This window comes from Crocodylus porosus, unplaced genomic scaffold (genome assembly GCF_001723895.1).
Source record: "Crocodylus porosus isolate Cpor-Errol unplaced genomic scaffold, CroPor_comp1, whole genome shotgun sequence".
Taxonomy (NCBI): Eukaryota; Metazoa; Chordata; order Crocodylia; family Crocodylidae; genus Crocodylus; species Crocodylus porosus.
The window spans coordinates 22,880,862-22,899,654 of record NW_017728947.1 but is presented as its reverse complement, the minus strand read 5'-3'; the positions used below and the strand labels follow the sequence as shown (position 1 = coordinate 22,899,654).

At 42.0% G+C, this 18,793-nt stretch overlaps 1 protein-coding gene across 1 annotated transcript in view; it reads right to left on the bottom strand.

Moving 5' to 3' along the window:
• The window catches only part of DCDC5 (doublecortin domain containing 5), an 85,928-nt gene that overhangs the window by 64,181 nt on the left and 2,954 nt on the right, over window positions 1-18,793 (bottom strand). Inside the window, 4 exon segments of the mRNA XM_019552347.1 lie at window positions 1,488-1,623; window positions 4,491-4,590; window positions 4,832-4,942; window positions 14,887-15,068. Coding sequence (XP_019407892.1) covers window positions 1,488-1,623; window positions 4,491-4,590; window positions 4,832-4,942; window positions 14,887-15,068 — 529 coding nt within the window.

The following is an 18,793-nucleotide window of genomic DNA, read 5'->3' as shown; positions in this document are numbered from 1 at the left end:
AGTTTTCCACTTAATTTATATTTATTAATGTAAGACAGTTCTTGGATATTAATTAGATCTCAATTGATTACTAAAACCTAGTTAGCAGTGTTTGGAGCCTGATCCCGCAAACTCTTAATCACATAAGACATAAGCAGGACTGCCTGCATAAACAGGAACCTTCATATGGATAAGGATTGGCACGCTATAGTCATTGTTAATTATGTACCTCTATATTTCTATTATATTATGCTAATCTCATGTGTTTTATGTGCTTAGTCATACATTCATATTTATCTGCTTTTATATGTTAAATACTTATTGGCAGAACCAGACACCCATGAAAATAGATTTCTTCTAGTTTTTAATGTGGCTGAGAAAACAGCAACTTTATTACTAAAAAAAAAAATGATGATCCTAAAGACCCTTCTAATCTCTGACATAAAAAGAACAGCCAAGCCTGGTGTGACAAGGACTGTATTCCTGTGCAACTAGTCTATGAAATACATCCAAATTCTGTGCAGATATAGGGAGTTTCTTTAGAAGATGAGCATGCTGCCCAAGCTCCCCATGGCTGGTAGTGAGACACTGCCTCCTTTAAGGTAACTCTGATAGTGTTCACCTAGTTCTTGTGCCTTTTTGTACCAGAAGTTAAAGAAAAATAAACTACTCAGACAGTCAGAACCACACAGTGGCTCATGCCAACAACTGTAGATTCTCACAAATCCCCACAAATTGGACACCCTGCATAGACCCTGGCAATCAAGAGAAATGAAAAGAGCAAGTACACATGCCACATGTGGAGATTACAGCACAAAACAGTGGTTTGTGTAACAGATAATTACACAAGAAAGAATAAACCAGTGATGGGCAGGTGGTGGGACAACATCAATGTCTGGCAGATGAAATAAAAAAAGGCTACTTCCATTCATGAACTGCTTGGCAGCTAATCCTCTAGTTCCATTATTAAAGAAGCTAGATTGGACAGTACGCAAACTTACACAATTATTTTTGGAGGTTTTCTTTGGTATTGAATTTATAGAGGCATGAGTACTATGTTGACTTTCCACTATTCTGAAATGCATTGTCCACAAACTCCTATGAACAAATATAAAATTATCCTTTTCTGTTTGCTTCCTGTAGGTGGTTATTCTGGTACTATAATATTTGTAACAATACAGGACTAAGACTGGGTTCCAATTTAGCTGCACTAGTGACTTGATTTGTGACCCTGGCAAATCATTGCACTTCATTCTACCTTCTTTACCTATTTCTAAAATGGGCATAATACCACTTACTCACATGTCATAGGAGTCTTAATGTTTCTAAATTGCTGTGAGGCTGTCATACATGCAAAGCAAGTGCAAATTATTATTCTCACTTTCTTTCCATCTGGGAGACTGAATTTAACACTCCTACCATTTCACTCAAAAGCACATATTTCTCCAAAAACGTTGAGACATGATAACTCTGAATGAAATAATACACTAAAATAAGTACAAGCTTACTTTCAGGGCTACGCATGATGCAATAAGCATGGATTGCTGATATATCCGCTGCTAAATTATTAGATAGGAGACGTTTCTTGTGCTGAGCCATAGTCAAGTGAGGATCAGTCCAGTGTTCTCCACATGAAACGTATACCTGTCACAAAGGTGTGAAAGTTATTTGCTTCACATACTTATGAGGTTTCTAATACTATGTTCAACATGTAATACAATTCTGAATATGTGAAAAAGAAAAAAAACATACCATCTTCCATAGCACCTGGTCCACACAGAAAACTGAAATAATATTAAGCATAATACTAAATACATTTAGAAAAAAATATGACATCTAAATGTACATTGAACATGCATGTCAATGAACTCCCTTTTGGCACAACAGTCATAAAGGAAACTATTGGTCAATAGTTTTTTATCCTTTGTCACATGCACAAACAAACAGGCTAAGAAAAGAAAATAGCAAAAAAGTATTTTTTTTTATTTCCCATCAACATTTCAGAATCTCCCTTCACTATTTAGGTTTTTTATGTAGGGAGTTCCTTTAGAAGATAAGCATGCTGCCCAAGCTCCATGGAAGCTGCCATTTTACTGGTATATCATAACCAGTGGCCCTATTTTAAGAAGCATATTATGGTCCCAGTTTTTCAAAATGGTCTATTAATGTTACCGCTTGTGTCTGTGAAACACTCTATAGGTACAAGGCTCATATTAAGAGATCCAAATGCATGTTTAAGGCTTAAGATGAAATCCTGCTCCTATATGAGTTAATGAGAGTTTTATCATTGACTTCAGCAGCACAAAGATTTTACTCAATTATATATGCTAAATTAAGGCTGTCCAACTGGTGATTCACAGACCACAAGAGGCCAACAAGGGTTAAAATTTAGCTCTTGGGCTTGTGGCTCCCCCAGCATTGTCAACTGTCTGCATATTTATGGACAGTCTCTAAAAATGGCTGTCTATAAAGTCCATCCATTAAAATCCAAGCAGCTGTGAGCTTGATTGAAAAACCTGTGTCAGAAAGAGTCTGGGGGCAATTGCTGATGGCCAGACAACAGAGCAGTGACACCTGATGTCTGAACAGGAGTGCTGCACCCTTCAAAGAGCATTCAGAGGGGGAAGTGGGGCCATCAGGGTTCAGGTTGGGAACTGACTGGGGGGGCAGCATGGTGCGGGGTGCAACTGGGGTATCAGGGTATAAGGGTGAGTAGGGAACCCTTGGAGTGAAGGCAGTATGGTGGAGAACCATTGCTGTAGTCAAGAAGGTTTGCCAACCTAAAAACATTTTGTTACAGACAAATTGCAACATTTTTGCTGACAACAAATGTTTTTACTATGGTTAGTGTTAAACCCTTATATTTGAACCTGGTTCTTTTCCAGGGCCTAGCAGAAGAGTTCCATTTACATTAGGTAAACTATGTCAGTAAAAAGTATATCACTAAAAAAGTCAGTAAAAAGCCTGCATGTTATCAATTGTCTTGTGCTGGCAGCCCTTGGTGCTCTCTCTCTCTCTCCTGGCTTCTGCTGCATGACCCAGCCCAAGCAAGTGGGGAGGTAAGGCTCGGTGCCATGCATGGTTCTGGGGAACTCAGTAGCCCCAAGTACATGTCTAGTGCACTGCTACAGGAAGTTGCAGGAAAGGTCCAGATGAGTGGAGAAGCACCCACTTGCCCATGCTCAGTGCAGAGGGATATGAGGGAGCCTGCCTACTTGTGTGTATGGTACATTGGAGTGGAGAAATGCCTGCCCACACACGTGTCCTGGGGAGCCCATGGCCCCTGCAGTGTGCAGCCCTTGCTGATGCGGCCATTGGGCATGTGGCTTCTAGTCACTGACAAGTTGGACAGCCCTGTTTTAAACTACAGAAGAGATTCTGAATATTACATCCAAGTAAAATGAAAAGCTAATCTGTAAAAAATTTCTAATTTTTAAAACAATAATCCACTAGGAAACCATTATCAAATAATCAAGGAGAGTCGAAAGTTACTATCTAGACAATTTAATAATGCAAATAAATATAGCTTCCTGCAAGATAATCTTTTTTCTTGTATGATACATCCTAGCTCCAGTAAAAATGGCAAAGCACTAGGAAGTACTTTGAAATTGAAAATATTCCGAGTTGTGGTTTCACTGCTGCAATTGCTCCTTTTATTTAACAGGGCCCTTTTCACTATTTCATTGTTAAGTTTCTTCATGTTTTATGAGACAGTTAATGGAACAGCCTTCAAAATAAATGGGTATAAGAGTAACCCTGTTGGAGTAGCAGTTAATGTAGTGTGGGGAATTGAAATGAATGCATTTCTCATCCAAAATGCAGCACTAGACACAATATGAATAAATGTTGATTAGAATGGCAATACTTTTATAAAGAATAATAAAGGTGTGTTTTGATGAGTTTGGGATGTGGCTTGCCTTGAAGGGCTATGCAAAAATATCAGATGCCACCACAGCTGCACAATTGCCCCAGCTGGCATGGTGGCTGCTGGAAGTCACCGTGGCCCCATGCATCTCAGTACCTTGAATGCCTAGGTGCTTTATTGTACGTCTGCTTGCCCCACCAATTAGTTTATACACAATGCTATGCTAACATGACTATTCTGCTTCTCATCCTAGAACTAGTATGCACAGGGATAATTTGGGTGTCCATGCATGGCTCTGTCGTGCACTGTACAGACATACCCTCAATCCATTTGAGCCTCTCTTCCTGTCTATGCCTTGTAGCCTTCACCAAAGTTTTCACATGTGCTACTTACTTAAACACCCAGCGTTGAGATATATATCAGAATCCCTTACATGGCCCTTCTAAAATCAATCACAGATTTACTGTTTTTCCTTTTGTGTTTGACTTTCAGCGTAGATAGTCACCAGGTACAGGCTTTAGGGAGGCCTTAAGGTCAACTCTATTTATCATTGTAGACAAAGGTACAGTGTTCCAATTGTATGGGAACAAAACATTCTGAAATAATGTTATTACCTTAAGTTTCTTCCTTATAAATTTTTCCTTACCAGTTGATCTCTTTCAAGGTCTTTCAAAATAAAGACTTCCATCCCCTTTTCAGTGAATAATCTTCGAGCAGCAGTGCATAAATTCAACACTGTGGTACACCTTTAATAATGAAAAATAGACATACATAATCCATTTTTCATCAAGTTCACCTATGCTGGGAGCACTATTTTACTGACACTGTAAACCATTAAAGCCTAGACTTTTTTTGATTAAGTTACAAAGAATATTTTCAAAGCTAAACTAATGTAACATCAGACTGTTAAGTGATGTCATTTCTAGATATACAGTATGCCTGGATAAATTTATGATTGGAAAACAAAAACTGCATTTGAATTTTTACCTTTCTAAGAAATGCTGGAATTCTATTCTATATATATCCATTCCAGAGTCTTCATCAGGATGCATTTTCTGGTTCTCCTTTGTTTTCTGTCTCTTCTTTGCATTAATATTTCTAAAGCAAATGAATACCATTTTGATTGATACAGCACATAAACTATCAGTTAAATAAGTGCAGTCTCAAAATTATCAAGTCATCCACTTATGCATTTTCATGCAACACACAAAACAAAACAAAAATCCCCTCTATATATAATTTAGCAAAATTTAAGGGATTTTCAATCATACACTTGTGAAAAGTTGATTTTTATCAATGGCTGTCAATCAAATACAAAGCTTTTTACCTAATGGAATCTGGGGACATTTGAGACGTACAATCACATACAAGGAAACCTCATTAAATACACTGTTTATCATTAGACTGCTGCCAAAAGCGGCATGTGCTCAGTAATGGAAACCAACTATGAAGATAATTAAATGAAGCCAACACTGAGCATGACTATAAAACACATGGCCCATACTGGGCAAACATACTGATATGAACCTTTTGATTATTTTTATGATGAAAATATCAAAAACTTAAAAACCTGCTTCCATCAGCTTATATTGCAATACAAAAGAAAACTTCATCAACTACAGGCCAAAAAAACAATAAGATGTCAAAACTTAGAAACCTGCTTCCATCACTTCCAAAACTTGTGACAAATAAATCCAATCAAAAACACAAAACATTTATACAGGGCATGTCTACATGAGATGCTTAATGCGAAGTAGCCTAATAACACTGCACAGTACCATGCTGAGCAAAAACCATGCTAATGTACTACTGCTCAGTAATATTAGGTTACTGTGTAGTAAGTGTCACAAAAAAACCATGCACTGGCACTACTGCACAGTTGGGCTAGTGACAGACATTCAAAAAGCCAGAACCTGAATTGATTCAATCTTTGCAGGTTAGTCTAACCTGGCTAGATTGAACCAATTTGCAAGTGAATAGAAATTCACAAAATGCAGGCACCTGCAGTGGCTCAAGCCAGGAACCAGGGGGGGTGGTGTTTCATTTCCCCCATCCCTGTCCCCACCAGCATGGACCTGAGCTGGGGTCTGCCAGGCGCTCCCCACTTTGCTGCTGCTGTGGTGGGGCTGGGGTACAGCCAAACACCAGCCAGAATGGCCCCCTGAGGCAGGGAAGGGGGTTACCCCTCTACCCGTACTGCCCCCGGGGGACTCCAACCCAAGTCTGCCCACCCCAGCTGCTGCTGCCACCACTCACTCCCTGCATGAGGCAAGCAGCACAATAAGCCCCCTCCTTTCCCTTTTGCCAGATGCCAGAGGGAATGGGGAATAGTGCCTCTCCCTGCCCCATTGCCTAAGGGGCCCTGCTGGCCAGTCTCTGCCCGAGCCCCTGACCCTGCTGCTGGAGAAGCAAGGGGGCAGAGCCCTGACGGGACAGCAGCCCCTGTCCTGGTGTCTGAGGAGCATAAGCCTCTTCCCAGCAGAGGGGCTGCAAGCAGGGGGTCAGAGCTGCTATAGACTGTGTGGGGCAAGCGGTGGCACTGGGACTCAGAGGGGGCCACAACCCCCAGAAGTCCCCCCAGTGCCCCCACCTCTGCTCACCCTGTGCAGTCTGCAGCAGCTCTGCCTGACCCACAGTGGCCCCTCTACCTGAAGCGTGTCCCCCTCCCTCCCCACCAAAAAGAGTCTTGTGCTCCTCAGACACCAGGACAGGGGCTGCTGCCCCATCAGGGCCATGCCCCCTCACTGTGGGAGCACCTGGCAGACTCTGCCTTGGGTCTGTGCCAGTAGGACAGGGAGGGAGTAAATCCCCTCCCTGGCCAGTTCACTCCAAGCTATGCTGGGGCTGGTCAGGCCCTCCAACATCTGGCCAGGCCCCTGCCCCTGCCTGTTCCTGCTCCGGCTAGAGAGCAGAGGGGTGGGGCCAGCCCTGCTCCACTGGAGCAGAGAGCACAGTCCAGAGAGCATGCTGGGATGCTGGGGGACTCTAGTTTATCTTAACCCAGGAAGGGGTCTGGGACAGAAGTTGTATAAACTAGTTTCAGCTCAATCAGTTAAGTCTGATACCACATTCAACCAAGTTTATCTCAAACTGGTTCCAGCCATTTTGAAACTGGCTTATGTGCACGGAACTTATATTCTGTTACAGATTTAAACCGGTTTCTGATCACTTAAACCAGTTGATGTGTAACTTCTGTCCCTAGCCTAACTGGTGTTACTGTACATTTAGTTAGTACTTCATTATGCAAGTACTAAACCAAATGTACAATAACTACTGCACATAAATGAATGTGTCACTGTGCCCACATTGTCCAATGATTCCCTCCTTCCCCAAATTCCCATTAATCCAGGGGCCTGGGCGCTTTTGTTCCTTAATACTGCATTATATCCTGTTGCCTTCCAAACTTGTCTATTAACACCTATTGCCCTTTATCCCATATATGTTTTGTTTTAACCCCTATCATGCCTTTTCCTAGCCAATCCATGGCCTGTGGCTACAACTTCACTGCCTTCCAGGCCTCATCATCTTTTCACCTTCCTAGATGTACTAGGTATCTCCATTTTTCTTTTTTCCATAAACCCATTATCTGCTCCTTACCTAGTTCTCTTGTGTCTTGCCAGCAATACCACCCCAGTTTACTCAAATGCAAACACAAGGTTTCTTCTGCTGAGAGTTCCAGTTGTTGCAAGACTAGTAAGTTTCTTGCCTTCTACAACGCTGCATGAAAGCTCACTACAGCTTTCCATACTCTTCCTCCACCCTTCCTCTAGGTCCTGGCCTATACTTGGCAAAGAACCACTTCTAGTGTGAGTTGGCTTTTAGCACCCAGCTGGTATAGGAGTTTCTCTGGCTTCCCACAAACTGTTCTGGTAAACTGATTCTCCCACCTGATCTGCCATTTGCTTTCTTCCCTGCAACATGTTTATCTGGAGCATTCACCTGCTCTACACAATCCCCAGCTGTAATGGAGCACACGTACCAGGATGTGCTAGCAGCCAACTGAAGTCCTGGTAAACCTCCCCACTGAGGATACAGTCTGTTTTCCCTGATACAGACCTTAATTTTTTTTATGGTTCACCAACTCTGTTGTGGCTATTGTCTGCTTCCTGTACCAATTCACAAATTTTACAATCTTTTCTTACATTGGCAGTATTCTCTCTGCTGTTTGAACGTTTCAGTCTACAGATCCAAAAATGAAGTCTATGCAGGATCATGAATGGACTACTACATCCACTCTAGTAGTCTTACCTGAGGTCCTGGGAGCCTTCTGGAGCTGCAGCCATAGCAATCCTGCTGGGCAGAGCCTAACCAACAGCCACAGCACAGCTCCAAACAACCCAGCTCCACTTTTTAGCAGTGCATGCTGCTCGAGCATGTGCTGCTCTGGGTTTTTTTCTGCATTTTTTTTTTAACCCCTGGATATCCAGGGGTAAATAAAAACCACAGGAAAAAAACCCAGAGCAGCACATGCTTGGGCAGTGGGCCTTTGTATGGGTGCACAGGTGCGCGGATGCGGTTTTTGTAACGGGAAAAGTTTTATCTTTTTCTGGTGTAATAGTTAGAGTGTAGATATATATAACCTTATGTATATAGAGAGACATATATTTTTACAAAAAACAAAAATATCTCCTCCCATTTGAATTTAGCATCCATGTTTGAAAATAAAAGTCAGAGGGCACATCCAGATAAGCGGGAACGTGTGTTTCCCTGGGGACACGTAGCAGCACCACACCTCGTGCTGCTGCTAATTGTCTGTGAGGAACATCCATGCCATGCAAACTCTGGCACATGGCAGGTTACCCCAGGTGGGGTAAGAGAAGCTGGGTCCAGCAACTGTGCTGGCCCCAATAGCCTTACCTGGGGTCCTGGGGGCCTCCAGGAGCTGCAGCTGCAAAACTCCTGCAGCAGGAAACCTGGCCAGCAGCTAGAGTGTGGCTCTGGCCAGCCAGGCTCTGGTTTTGGGTGGTGTACACTGCCATTATGTGCACTGCCCCACTTCTTTTGGTGTGGGTTTTTTTGACCGTGGAATCTCCCAGGGTCAGAAAACCCACATGCACTACAAAGTAGCAATGTGGGAAACACCTGCAACGTGTGGTGTGTGGCACCACAGATGGGTCTGCAGTGCTACATACACATATCCATGCTCATCTGGGTATGCCCAGAAAGTTCAAGAAGAATGTCTATGAGCATTTCTGATAAACTATACAGCATATAGGACCAACAGCTATCATAATTAAAATACGAACATTTACCAAATTACCACACCATGAAAACCAAAGCCATGAAAACCAAATTACTATTTCCTATTCCAAATGTAGGAAATTCCTGCAGTGTCCCTATAGAAACACTGGTGTGGTTGGTACTGGTAAGTGATGAAATATGCAACACAGGATATTCATTTTCTTGTTGCCAAACAAAATGGTTAAACAAACAAATAAATAATGTGGTCCACACTATTTGTGTGTGTAAATGAATGCTGTAAGCTAAGCTGTGGCAAATAAAGTAGCAGACAATAAAAGTAATTCTGAACATTTCCTTATAAATGGAGGCTCCTTTGAAGGAAAGCAACGCAGATCACATATCACTCATAAGACAGTCATATATATTTGCTAAACCAGCAATAATACATGTAAGTAATACCATGTTTGATTCATAATGAAAGCATAACAGTAATGAAATTCTGTGTTAAGCTTCAAATATTCAGTAACCTTATTACTTGTAAATTATCACAAACTGTACACAGGCTTTAACCTAAATGTAAAAAGACAAGCCCCTATTCTGGAAAGTTAATTCCTTTGCTTCCATCCATTGCTTATATACAGTATTTGTAACCCTGACATCCCAAATCACCTATCTGAAATTCCCAGAGTTGATTGTAAGACAATGACCATACCAGTAAACCGTGAGTTTTCACTTCCTTGTCTTGTGAGATATTAACTTTTAAAGCCTACAACATTAATTAATTCCTGTAAGTTCAGATTTCCAGAGCCCTGGCAGTTCGTGAATTGGTTAGAAAGAACAATGCAGAAGGAGAGACACGGTTTTTAGCCACTGGCAGGCAGGGGGAGAATCTCAGAAAGAGCTTATCCTGATTTGTTTCCTCAAACTGGAAAATGTACCCTTCTTCAGTTTGTCACTCACAACATTTTTATTTAAATATGCATTACATGTAAATGTTTGGCAGAAAGCCTTTTCAAAATATTTATGAGGTGTTATCTAATATTGATGATCCTCCGCAGTCCCTTCCAGCCCAAATGTATATGAAAATTGTCTCAGGGAGGGAGGGACAATACACCAAGTTTCAGAATGGTGTAATATATTATGAGACAAGTACAGCCCCAGTCCTACAAATAATTCTGTGCATTCTTTATCCTGAATTTGTGAATAATCTCAGTGATTTACGTAGCTGTGAGACCAACAGAAAACAGAAAAAAAGCTTCCTATTCTAAATTACCTTGTTGAGAAGGAAATTCAACAATGTTTAAAAAAAGTAAGCACTGTAATTTCAGAGCAGATAGAAATAAAAAAGGTGGGAAAGTTAGGGCTAGTCATTAACTCTCCATGTAAAAAGATCTGAATTATTTTAAGAGCACTATACTCACATTTTAGATCTAGCAGAATGAACTAATTATGAAATGTATGCGTCAAAGATTTCAATTTCAGGCTTGACTTTACTTTGAAAATTAATTTTTTACTTTATCATTTTTGCAGGCATCTCAGTGGACAGCCTATCTGAATGTTACTCATTGTTCAATGATGTATGAAGTGTATTTAATCAATGTGAAAAAGTAATATTAAACTATTATCAGAAGCATCAAATATTCTAAAAACCTCAAAAGAAAGGTCAAAAGGTAACATCTCTGCTAACAATATGAAAAACAATGTATTTAACTTATTCTTTACACCAAAGCTTTACAATGATATATGAATTACTATCTTTGTCACATGAAATGGCAAATGCTCCCTTTTTTTAAATACAGAATATTTTAAACAATAGAAATGATTCATGTATGTATAAACAACATTTTTTTCAATATTTTGCTTGAGAGTATTTTGAATAATCATTTCAGTGATAAATAATATTTTGAATAGCCAATTGCAGATTTCATTGATATGACCTATGATCATTATTAAACCATTTACTGTGTTAGAGAGCTAACTGTAGTAAATGCCAATAGGAGCAATTATCCCACAATTAAATAGCTATATATTTTAAAGTCAGGTACAGGCAGTCCTCAACTTACAACGTTTCGAGTTGCAACATATCGCACTTACAACGTTTATAAATTGACACCCTGTTTCAACTTTATGGGAACGTCCACACATTCAAGCACGTGCACTTGCAGCAGCTCAAATAAAAGTGGTACGAATTTGAGCCTGGGCTTTTTGCCTCAGCACACGTGCTCAGATATGCATTTTGTTGTGGAGCAAATTGTGCCATTTGGGGCAAAATAACCCTGCCCAGCTCCTCCCAGATCTGCAGCCAGGGCGAGCTACAGCCTGGGGCCAGCACCTGTGCTGTCCCCAGCAAGACAAAAAGCTGCCCTGTTTTGGCCCCAGCAGTACAAAAACCTGCCCTGACCAGTAACTCAGGGTTAGTTGACCTCAGGAGCTTCTGGAGCCCAGGAAATTGGTATCTGGGGACACTAGCCCCTTGTGTCAGCTAGACTGCTCAAGCAGCATCCCAAATTCACTTTTTAAAGTACCCCAAAATCTACATTCTTCCACAATTAGAACAAAAGAGAAAGGGAAAGGGGGATTGAACTGATGGGCAATGTTTTATTGTTATATTTACAATGTTAAAGAAATTTGGAAGCCTATCAGTATCTCTAGTATCATAATAAAATAAATCCTAAATATCTATATGTTTTAATGTTTGCTTTGGATTTCCTTATCACATGGTAGGTGTGTGATGGGGAGATGTGGGGTATGCAGGAGGGGGTGGGAAGGGAGTTGGGGGGATTTGGGTGGGTGTGAAGGGATGTGAGTCACTGTGTGGGTAAGTGTGGTGGGACTGTGGGTGTGGAGGCTGTTAGGAGGGTCCCCTGCATGAATGCCGCATGCCCCTGGTGGCTGGCAGGGCACGACGGCTCTGGTGGCGGTGGAACTGTGGTGGTAGTGGTAAGCAGGGAGCTCCTGCAGATGCCACCAGCACTGTCGGCAGCAGGGGAAGAAGTGGTGAGTGGCAGGCACCCACAGACACCACCAGCAGCAACAGCAGTGGCCAGCAGCAATTGCTGACTGCCCGCAGACACCACTGGCGTTGCAGGGGGTGGGGGGGCAGCAAGTGGCAACCGCATACAGAGTGGAGGCTGGGGATGAGCAGGAGAACAAGCGGGAGGTTGGAGAGAATAGGAGAAAGAACAGGAGGCTCATTCTCCCCACCCCAGTTGGTTCCCCTGCTCCCCATTCATTCCCCCCATCCATCATTCATTCCCCCTGCCCCCTGTTCATTCCCCCTGCTTCCCATTTATTCCCCTGCTCCCCACTCATTCCCCCTTCCCCTGTTCATTACCCCCCTCCAGCTCATTCCCCCCACTCTCCATTCATTCCCCCAACTCCCCGCTTGCTTTCCCAGCCCCCCACACTCACCAGCAGTAGCAGAGAATGAGCAGGAGGCTGGAGAGAGCAAGGGAAGTCTCCAGTTTATCTCCAAGGGCTTGTCTCCAGCCTCCTGCTGGTCTCCAGCCCCCTGCTCCTTCCCCTGCTTGTTTCCAGCCTCAGGAGGGAGCAGGAGGCTGAAGACTGCCCCTGAAGACATTCCCCTGCTGTTTCCAGCCCCCTGCTCTTTCCCCTGCTCCCCCAAGGCTGGAGACAAGCAGGGGAAGTAACAGGAGCTGGAGACATCAGTTTAAACTTTACAGCACTTGATCAGATGTGATGCCACACCAGTGAACAAGTTTGTTGCATCACTCATCTCCCTGGAGAACATCTGTCCAAACTTGCTTGGACACTTTCTTTAAGAAAGCAGACAAGACTCCAGAAAAACCTAAAGCCAAGTCTCCTGAGAAGACTCCAGCCAAGAACCCTTCCAAAAGTCCAACCAAGAACCTTTCAAAAAGTCCAGCAAAGTCACCTCAAAGAAGTCCTTCCAAATCAATATGAGTGCTACTTACAATATGAACATATTAATGTGGCTATATTACTCATCTATAATTAATCGAGTACAAAATTCTGGGTTATTTTGGTGAAAATAGGGTATTGGGCCTCGGTTCAGGAACAAATCCCACATTTATGAGAAAATTGGTTCTGAGTTACAATGTTTCAACGTAAGATGCAGTTTTCAGGAACCGGTTGTGCCCTAAGTCCGAGGACTTCCTATATTTTTACCAATACTCACAAGCATTCAAATCTCTTCCACGTTGGGTTCCATTCAAACCTGATCATGACAAAACCCTTAATTACAGACCTCTGTTAACTCCTTAAACTTTCTCACTTTACTAATATAGGGTCATTGTCATATGGTCTTTAAAATACCAAAACATGCAGAATGATTTAGCAGAACAGAAGGGGGCAATTTTTTTGGCAGGTGTGCCATAAATTAGCCCCATACTCTCCCCTAATTTCACTCTACTACTCTCCCACTGCCCAATCCCTGCCCTGTCCTGCTTTCCTGATCTGCTGCTTTGCTTACTGCTTCCTGCCCTGTGCCTCCTGCTCAGTGTGCAGCTCTGTTATTACTTCCTGCCCTATTTGCCACTGTGCTGCCTACCCGCTCCTTTGGTCCTCCATGTGCCACACACACAGGCTGTCCCCTTACCATCTGCCACCCCTGTATTACAATATCATTAGAAGGAAACAGGCATTATTTTAAAGCAAGTGGTTCAAATTCTGTCATTCAGTGACTATTCTGTTGAAAATTCACTATAAGTTTTAGTCATTTCTAAGCTGATCAATGTCAGTGTATTAAAGACATTTTCACAATGGGTCTCTTGGACAACAGTTTCAGCAGACTTGTGGCAGACTGAGATGGAGAACCTTCACTTCCCACTCTATCTTGTCTCTTTGACAAACAGGATTTTAATCTCTGTCTGTATCAGTGCTACACTGTGGGTGCGGCTATATGAGACACTTAATGGGAAATAATACTTATCTCCCAGCCTGAGCTCTGGGGTCATGGGACTCGGGCTGGGAGACCCTTATCTCCCAGCAGCAGCTCCCTGAGGACAGGGCCATCACTGGGAGATGCCTATCTCCCAGCCCAGCCCCTATGACTGCAGAGCTCAGGCTGGAAGATAAGCATCTCCCAGTGGCATCCCCTCAGTCATGGAGCCAGTGCTGGGAGCTCTCTGCTGGCAGGGGCTAGGGAGCTGGGTGTGGAACAAGCTCCCCAACCCCCACTCCATGATTGCAACTGTGATTGCAGAGCAGGGGCTGGGAGCTCCCTGCATGGGAACAGTTCCTTGCCCAGCCTGGAGCTGACTGGGAGCTGCCCCTGACTGGGACAGTTCCCAGCTAGCCCCAGGCTGTTGCAGAAAAGCACATGCAGCCTAAAGATGACACAGCAAATCTAGGCTGGAATAAATACATGTGTCAATGTGCCCTGTCCATCATAATACAGAAGACCTAAAACAGCATGTTAGTTTTCACCTTGTGTGGTTTTTACCTTGTTTATCAGAAAATATATCAGCTCAGGGTGTACACTAACTTCACAAGAAAGAAGTGATGTCAAGAAGCTGCCTCTGAATCAGGTTCCTTCGCATAATAACATATTGTACTGCCAGCAATAGACTATGGGCAAGCAAGCTTTTGACAATTTAAGCTCATGCATCATAAATTAATGACCAAAGAATAATTCCCAGCAGCAATTAGAGTAAATTACTTAATAAATAGAGTGTGAATTGTCTGTATTATTTGAGAATGAGAAAAGTGGTTGCTTTGGGAGACTACTGTGGCTTTTGAGTAGGATCCTGATTAAATTATTCGTAACACATTCAATGCACTGTATGCTAACTGAAGGTATACGCAAATTAAAGTAAAATATAAGTCTTAAGACATTTTTAAGTTTATGACATTATTAAAATTAACTTCTGTTTCCTTACTGTCTACTTAGTACAGTTGTAAGATCAGGTACAATGATGGTGACAGCCCTGCTTTTGTCCATGTCTCCATTGCGTAACACCCGTAGTCTCACAGGCATAAGCCAATATGATTTCATTCCGGCTGGTTTCTTTAGTGAGGGACTATTTGGAATCAGCAATCCTTCAATTGGCCAATCAAAATCCTTTTAATATAAAAGCAAATGGTTAGTGGATTTGATATACATGGTTCAGGGAATAATCATATGTGCAATAATCATTGCGGTCTACCACATTATATAAACCCTTATAATGCTTTTATAGTTAACCATGATACAAGTAAGCATGTTGCAAGTGTTTGGAAACCACAGTGATAGCTGAGGTATAGGAACCTAGATAGTGGGCCAGCTGCAGCCCGAAGGCTGCAAACAGCTGCTCTGGGATCCAGCATGTCAGCACTCTGACACCTACCAAGGTAGACATTGGTTTTTCAGCACTCTGGCCAAAAAATGTTGCCTAGCCCTGCTCTACTTTGTGGATAGAATCAATACTGTTACAGTGTAGGTTCTCATACTTTTTCCACAGTACATATCACATTTTAATAATCATGTCCCTGATCTGTAAACATGTATGAACGTGCTTTGCTTTACCTTATTACTGTAAATAATTCCATTTTGTTCCAACAGTACTGGGTTTTATATTATCTCAAAGAAAACCTCCCCTTCTAATTTCACAATCACAAAAGTATTTGTTATTGAATATCTTTGTAACAAACAAATATCAAGGAAGCAGGAAAGCATTAGTGGGAAGGTGTCCAAATATTTTGTCTTGAATGTGATAAATGTTTTGCCTTTTTCATTAAAAGTATACATCATACCGTCTGCTTTCACTATTCAATTCTCCCTCTCCTATCCAGTTTACCCTTTCACTTCTGTAAAGTGTACTGCCCAGCTACTGGATTTCTTCTGTTCTTTTTATGCTTTTCATTTATTATTGTTGACAGCTGATTTACACATTAATGGGCAGCTTTAACTGTTGCTACCAAGAACAGAGGCCCTTGACAGATGCTCCTAGTTCCTCTCATTGGCTAGGGAGAGAAATGACACATAAATTAGTGTAAGGGATCAGAAACCAGCTCAAATCTGTAATACAACAGAAGTTCAATGCACATAAACCACTTTCAAAGTGGCTGAAACAGGTTTAAGATAAACCTGGATGGATGTAGTATCAGACTTAACTGATTTAGGGTAAATCAGTTTATTGAACTTTTGTCCCAGATCCCCTCCACACACAAGTTAATTCATAGGGCCCCAGCATCCCAAGATGCTTTGAACCTCCCCATAAGTGTAGTGTGTGTTTGAATAGGTTATGTTTAGATTAAGCGATAAGAGTATTATAGTGATAGTAATATGTTCAATGGATATATATATATATATTATGTGTAATCATTTATATATGTAATTAAGCCATGAACTTTTTCTATAATATGTTAAGGATAGCAGTGGGATTGATTGAATGAATGTAGAATGTATAGAATATTTAGAGTGTGCCTGTGTAAGCAAGAGGAGGTTTGCTAAGGCACTGAATATGCAAGTTACTGGACAGTGAACTGATTAATGGATGGCTGAAGAACCAGTCTGTGACCAGGTGCAGAGGAGATAGGCTAAGCAACAGGATAAAGGAGGAATTCTGCGTGTCTTGCAATTTAGCCTAAACAACTTTCAAGGCTGGAAGACTGACTTTTATGACAGGAGTGACCTCAAGCTGAGATAACGAAGAGAATGATAAGAAACAATATCTGTATGAAGACATACGGATGGAAAAGTACCTCAACTTCAGACAAAGATTTGAAATCCCTGTAGAAGTGGGATGCAGCAATGCCAGAGCAGGGAATTCACACTCTGCAATATCAGGGAGCACAGGCATGTCTGTTCACCCCCACTCCCATCACCCTCAATGAGCCTGGGCTGGCCACCCAGGGCTAATATTGAGCAGCAAGCTGGTAACTATAACATCTAAATAGAGTGTGTGTCTGTTTGTCTGCATGTGTGTGTTTGTGAGAATGGTGTGTTTAGTGCATGTCTTTGTATGTTTTTGCTTTATGTAATCAATAAATGTGGCACCTTGCCTTATCCCCCCTTATAAGGTCTCGCTCATGATTTGAGCAATTGGAAATTTGTATAACATAAGCCCCTCCTCATATGGTGGATGTGCTAGCCTGGCCCAAGTTGTCTGCTCCAACCAAGCAGGGAAGCATGCTCTAGCACCTCCCGGCTTCTGGCTTGGGCTACTGCAGGCATCTGGCTGCATTTCCAGAATCACTTTTGATTATCAGTTCAATCTATGAAGCTTAGACTAACCTGAAAAAGGTTGAATCAATTCACCCTCGGGGTTTTTGGCTGTCTGTACTTAGCCATAAGGGACAGGCACACTATTAGGGGCTAGCTTGTCACACTACTTTGTTTACAATTATTTCTATGAGGAGTATCCAGGCTCTGTTTTCTAATGAGGAAGTGCCTAGACACCTAGAAAAGCTGAAGTGGAACCAAAACGGAGAGGAGCCATTACCATGTGACCTGCTTAGAGTCTGCAGATCTCCACTGCCCCTGCACTGTAATTTGAAAACACCATGTTAACGAATGAATATTAAAGAGGAATGGGATTTTCTTAAACCTCACTGAAATCTGAGCCTCCTTACATGAAAAGGAAGATTTGAGATCATGGCAGTGAATCATACCAGGTAAAGGAGGTTATCATGGATCAATCAAGAGTTGATAAAATACAGGTTTATATGGATTAAATTGAGATTATAGATAGCAAATGAGGAATTAAGGATATAAAGCAATGAGGGAGAAGCAAGAAGTTAGGTGGTTTAAACAACATAAATGTAATATAGGCAAGTTAATGTTGGAGCAATTAATCCGTTAACTGCCAGAATGTCATGGTTTTTAGTGAATGATCTCACAGAGTTAATGCTGAATAACCTAGTTTCAGATATTTAATTTCCCATGTAATTTCTTTTTTAAATAAAAAAAAGAGAGAGAGAAAAATATGAAGATAATTGGCTTGTACAGGTTACAAATTGCCCTGGCTTTATTAGAATACCTCATAAAATGTTGGACTAATTTTCACAGTGCAGATGTTTAAGTGTGCACTTGTTTTGACTAGTAGTGTCCCCAAAATTTTGCTAAAATTAACACCATTTATTCAAACCATTTTGTCCCTCTGAATTCAACAAAACATTCATCTCTTCCTTCCCCTCAACTTGCCCGATATTAAGTACTACTGAAATAGTAAATTGTAACAATAGCTGAGGCCGCATGATCCAGGACCATAGTTGTCATGGGTGACTTCAATTACCCAGACATCTTGTGGGAGAATCATTCAGCAAAATCCGAGTGGTCGCAAAGCTTCCTCTTGTGCATGGATGACCTCTACCTGACTCAAAAAGTCTATGGGCCAACGAGAGGTAAAGCGCTGCTTGACCTGGTACTGGCTACTGGGGATGACCTAATTGGTGACCTAGTGATCGACAGGAAGCTGGGTGACAGCGACCATGAGCTGATCACCTTCATCATCCGTCATAAAGCTGGCAAGTCAATCAGCAACACGGAAGTCCTTGACTTCAGGAAAGCTACTTTGACAAGCTCAGGAGGCTTGTCAGTGAGATCCTAAGGGACCGTGACTCCAGGGAGAGGGGAGTTTAAGAAGAGTGTTTGCTCCATCTCGGAGGTAAGGCAGCAAGAGGGCACAGCAGCCTCCCAGCTTTCCAGGGATCTAGCAGATTTCCTGACACTAAAAAGAAAGACCTACAAAGGATGGAGGATGGGATTCACCTCCAAGGAGGATTATTCTGCACTGGTCTGGTCCTGCAGGGAGCAAACCAGGAAAGCCAAGGCTGCAACTGAACTCCAACTAGCTTCAAGCATCA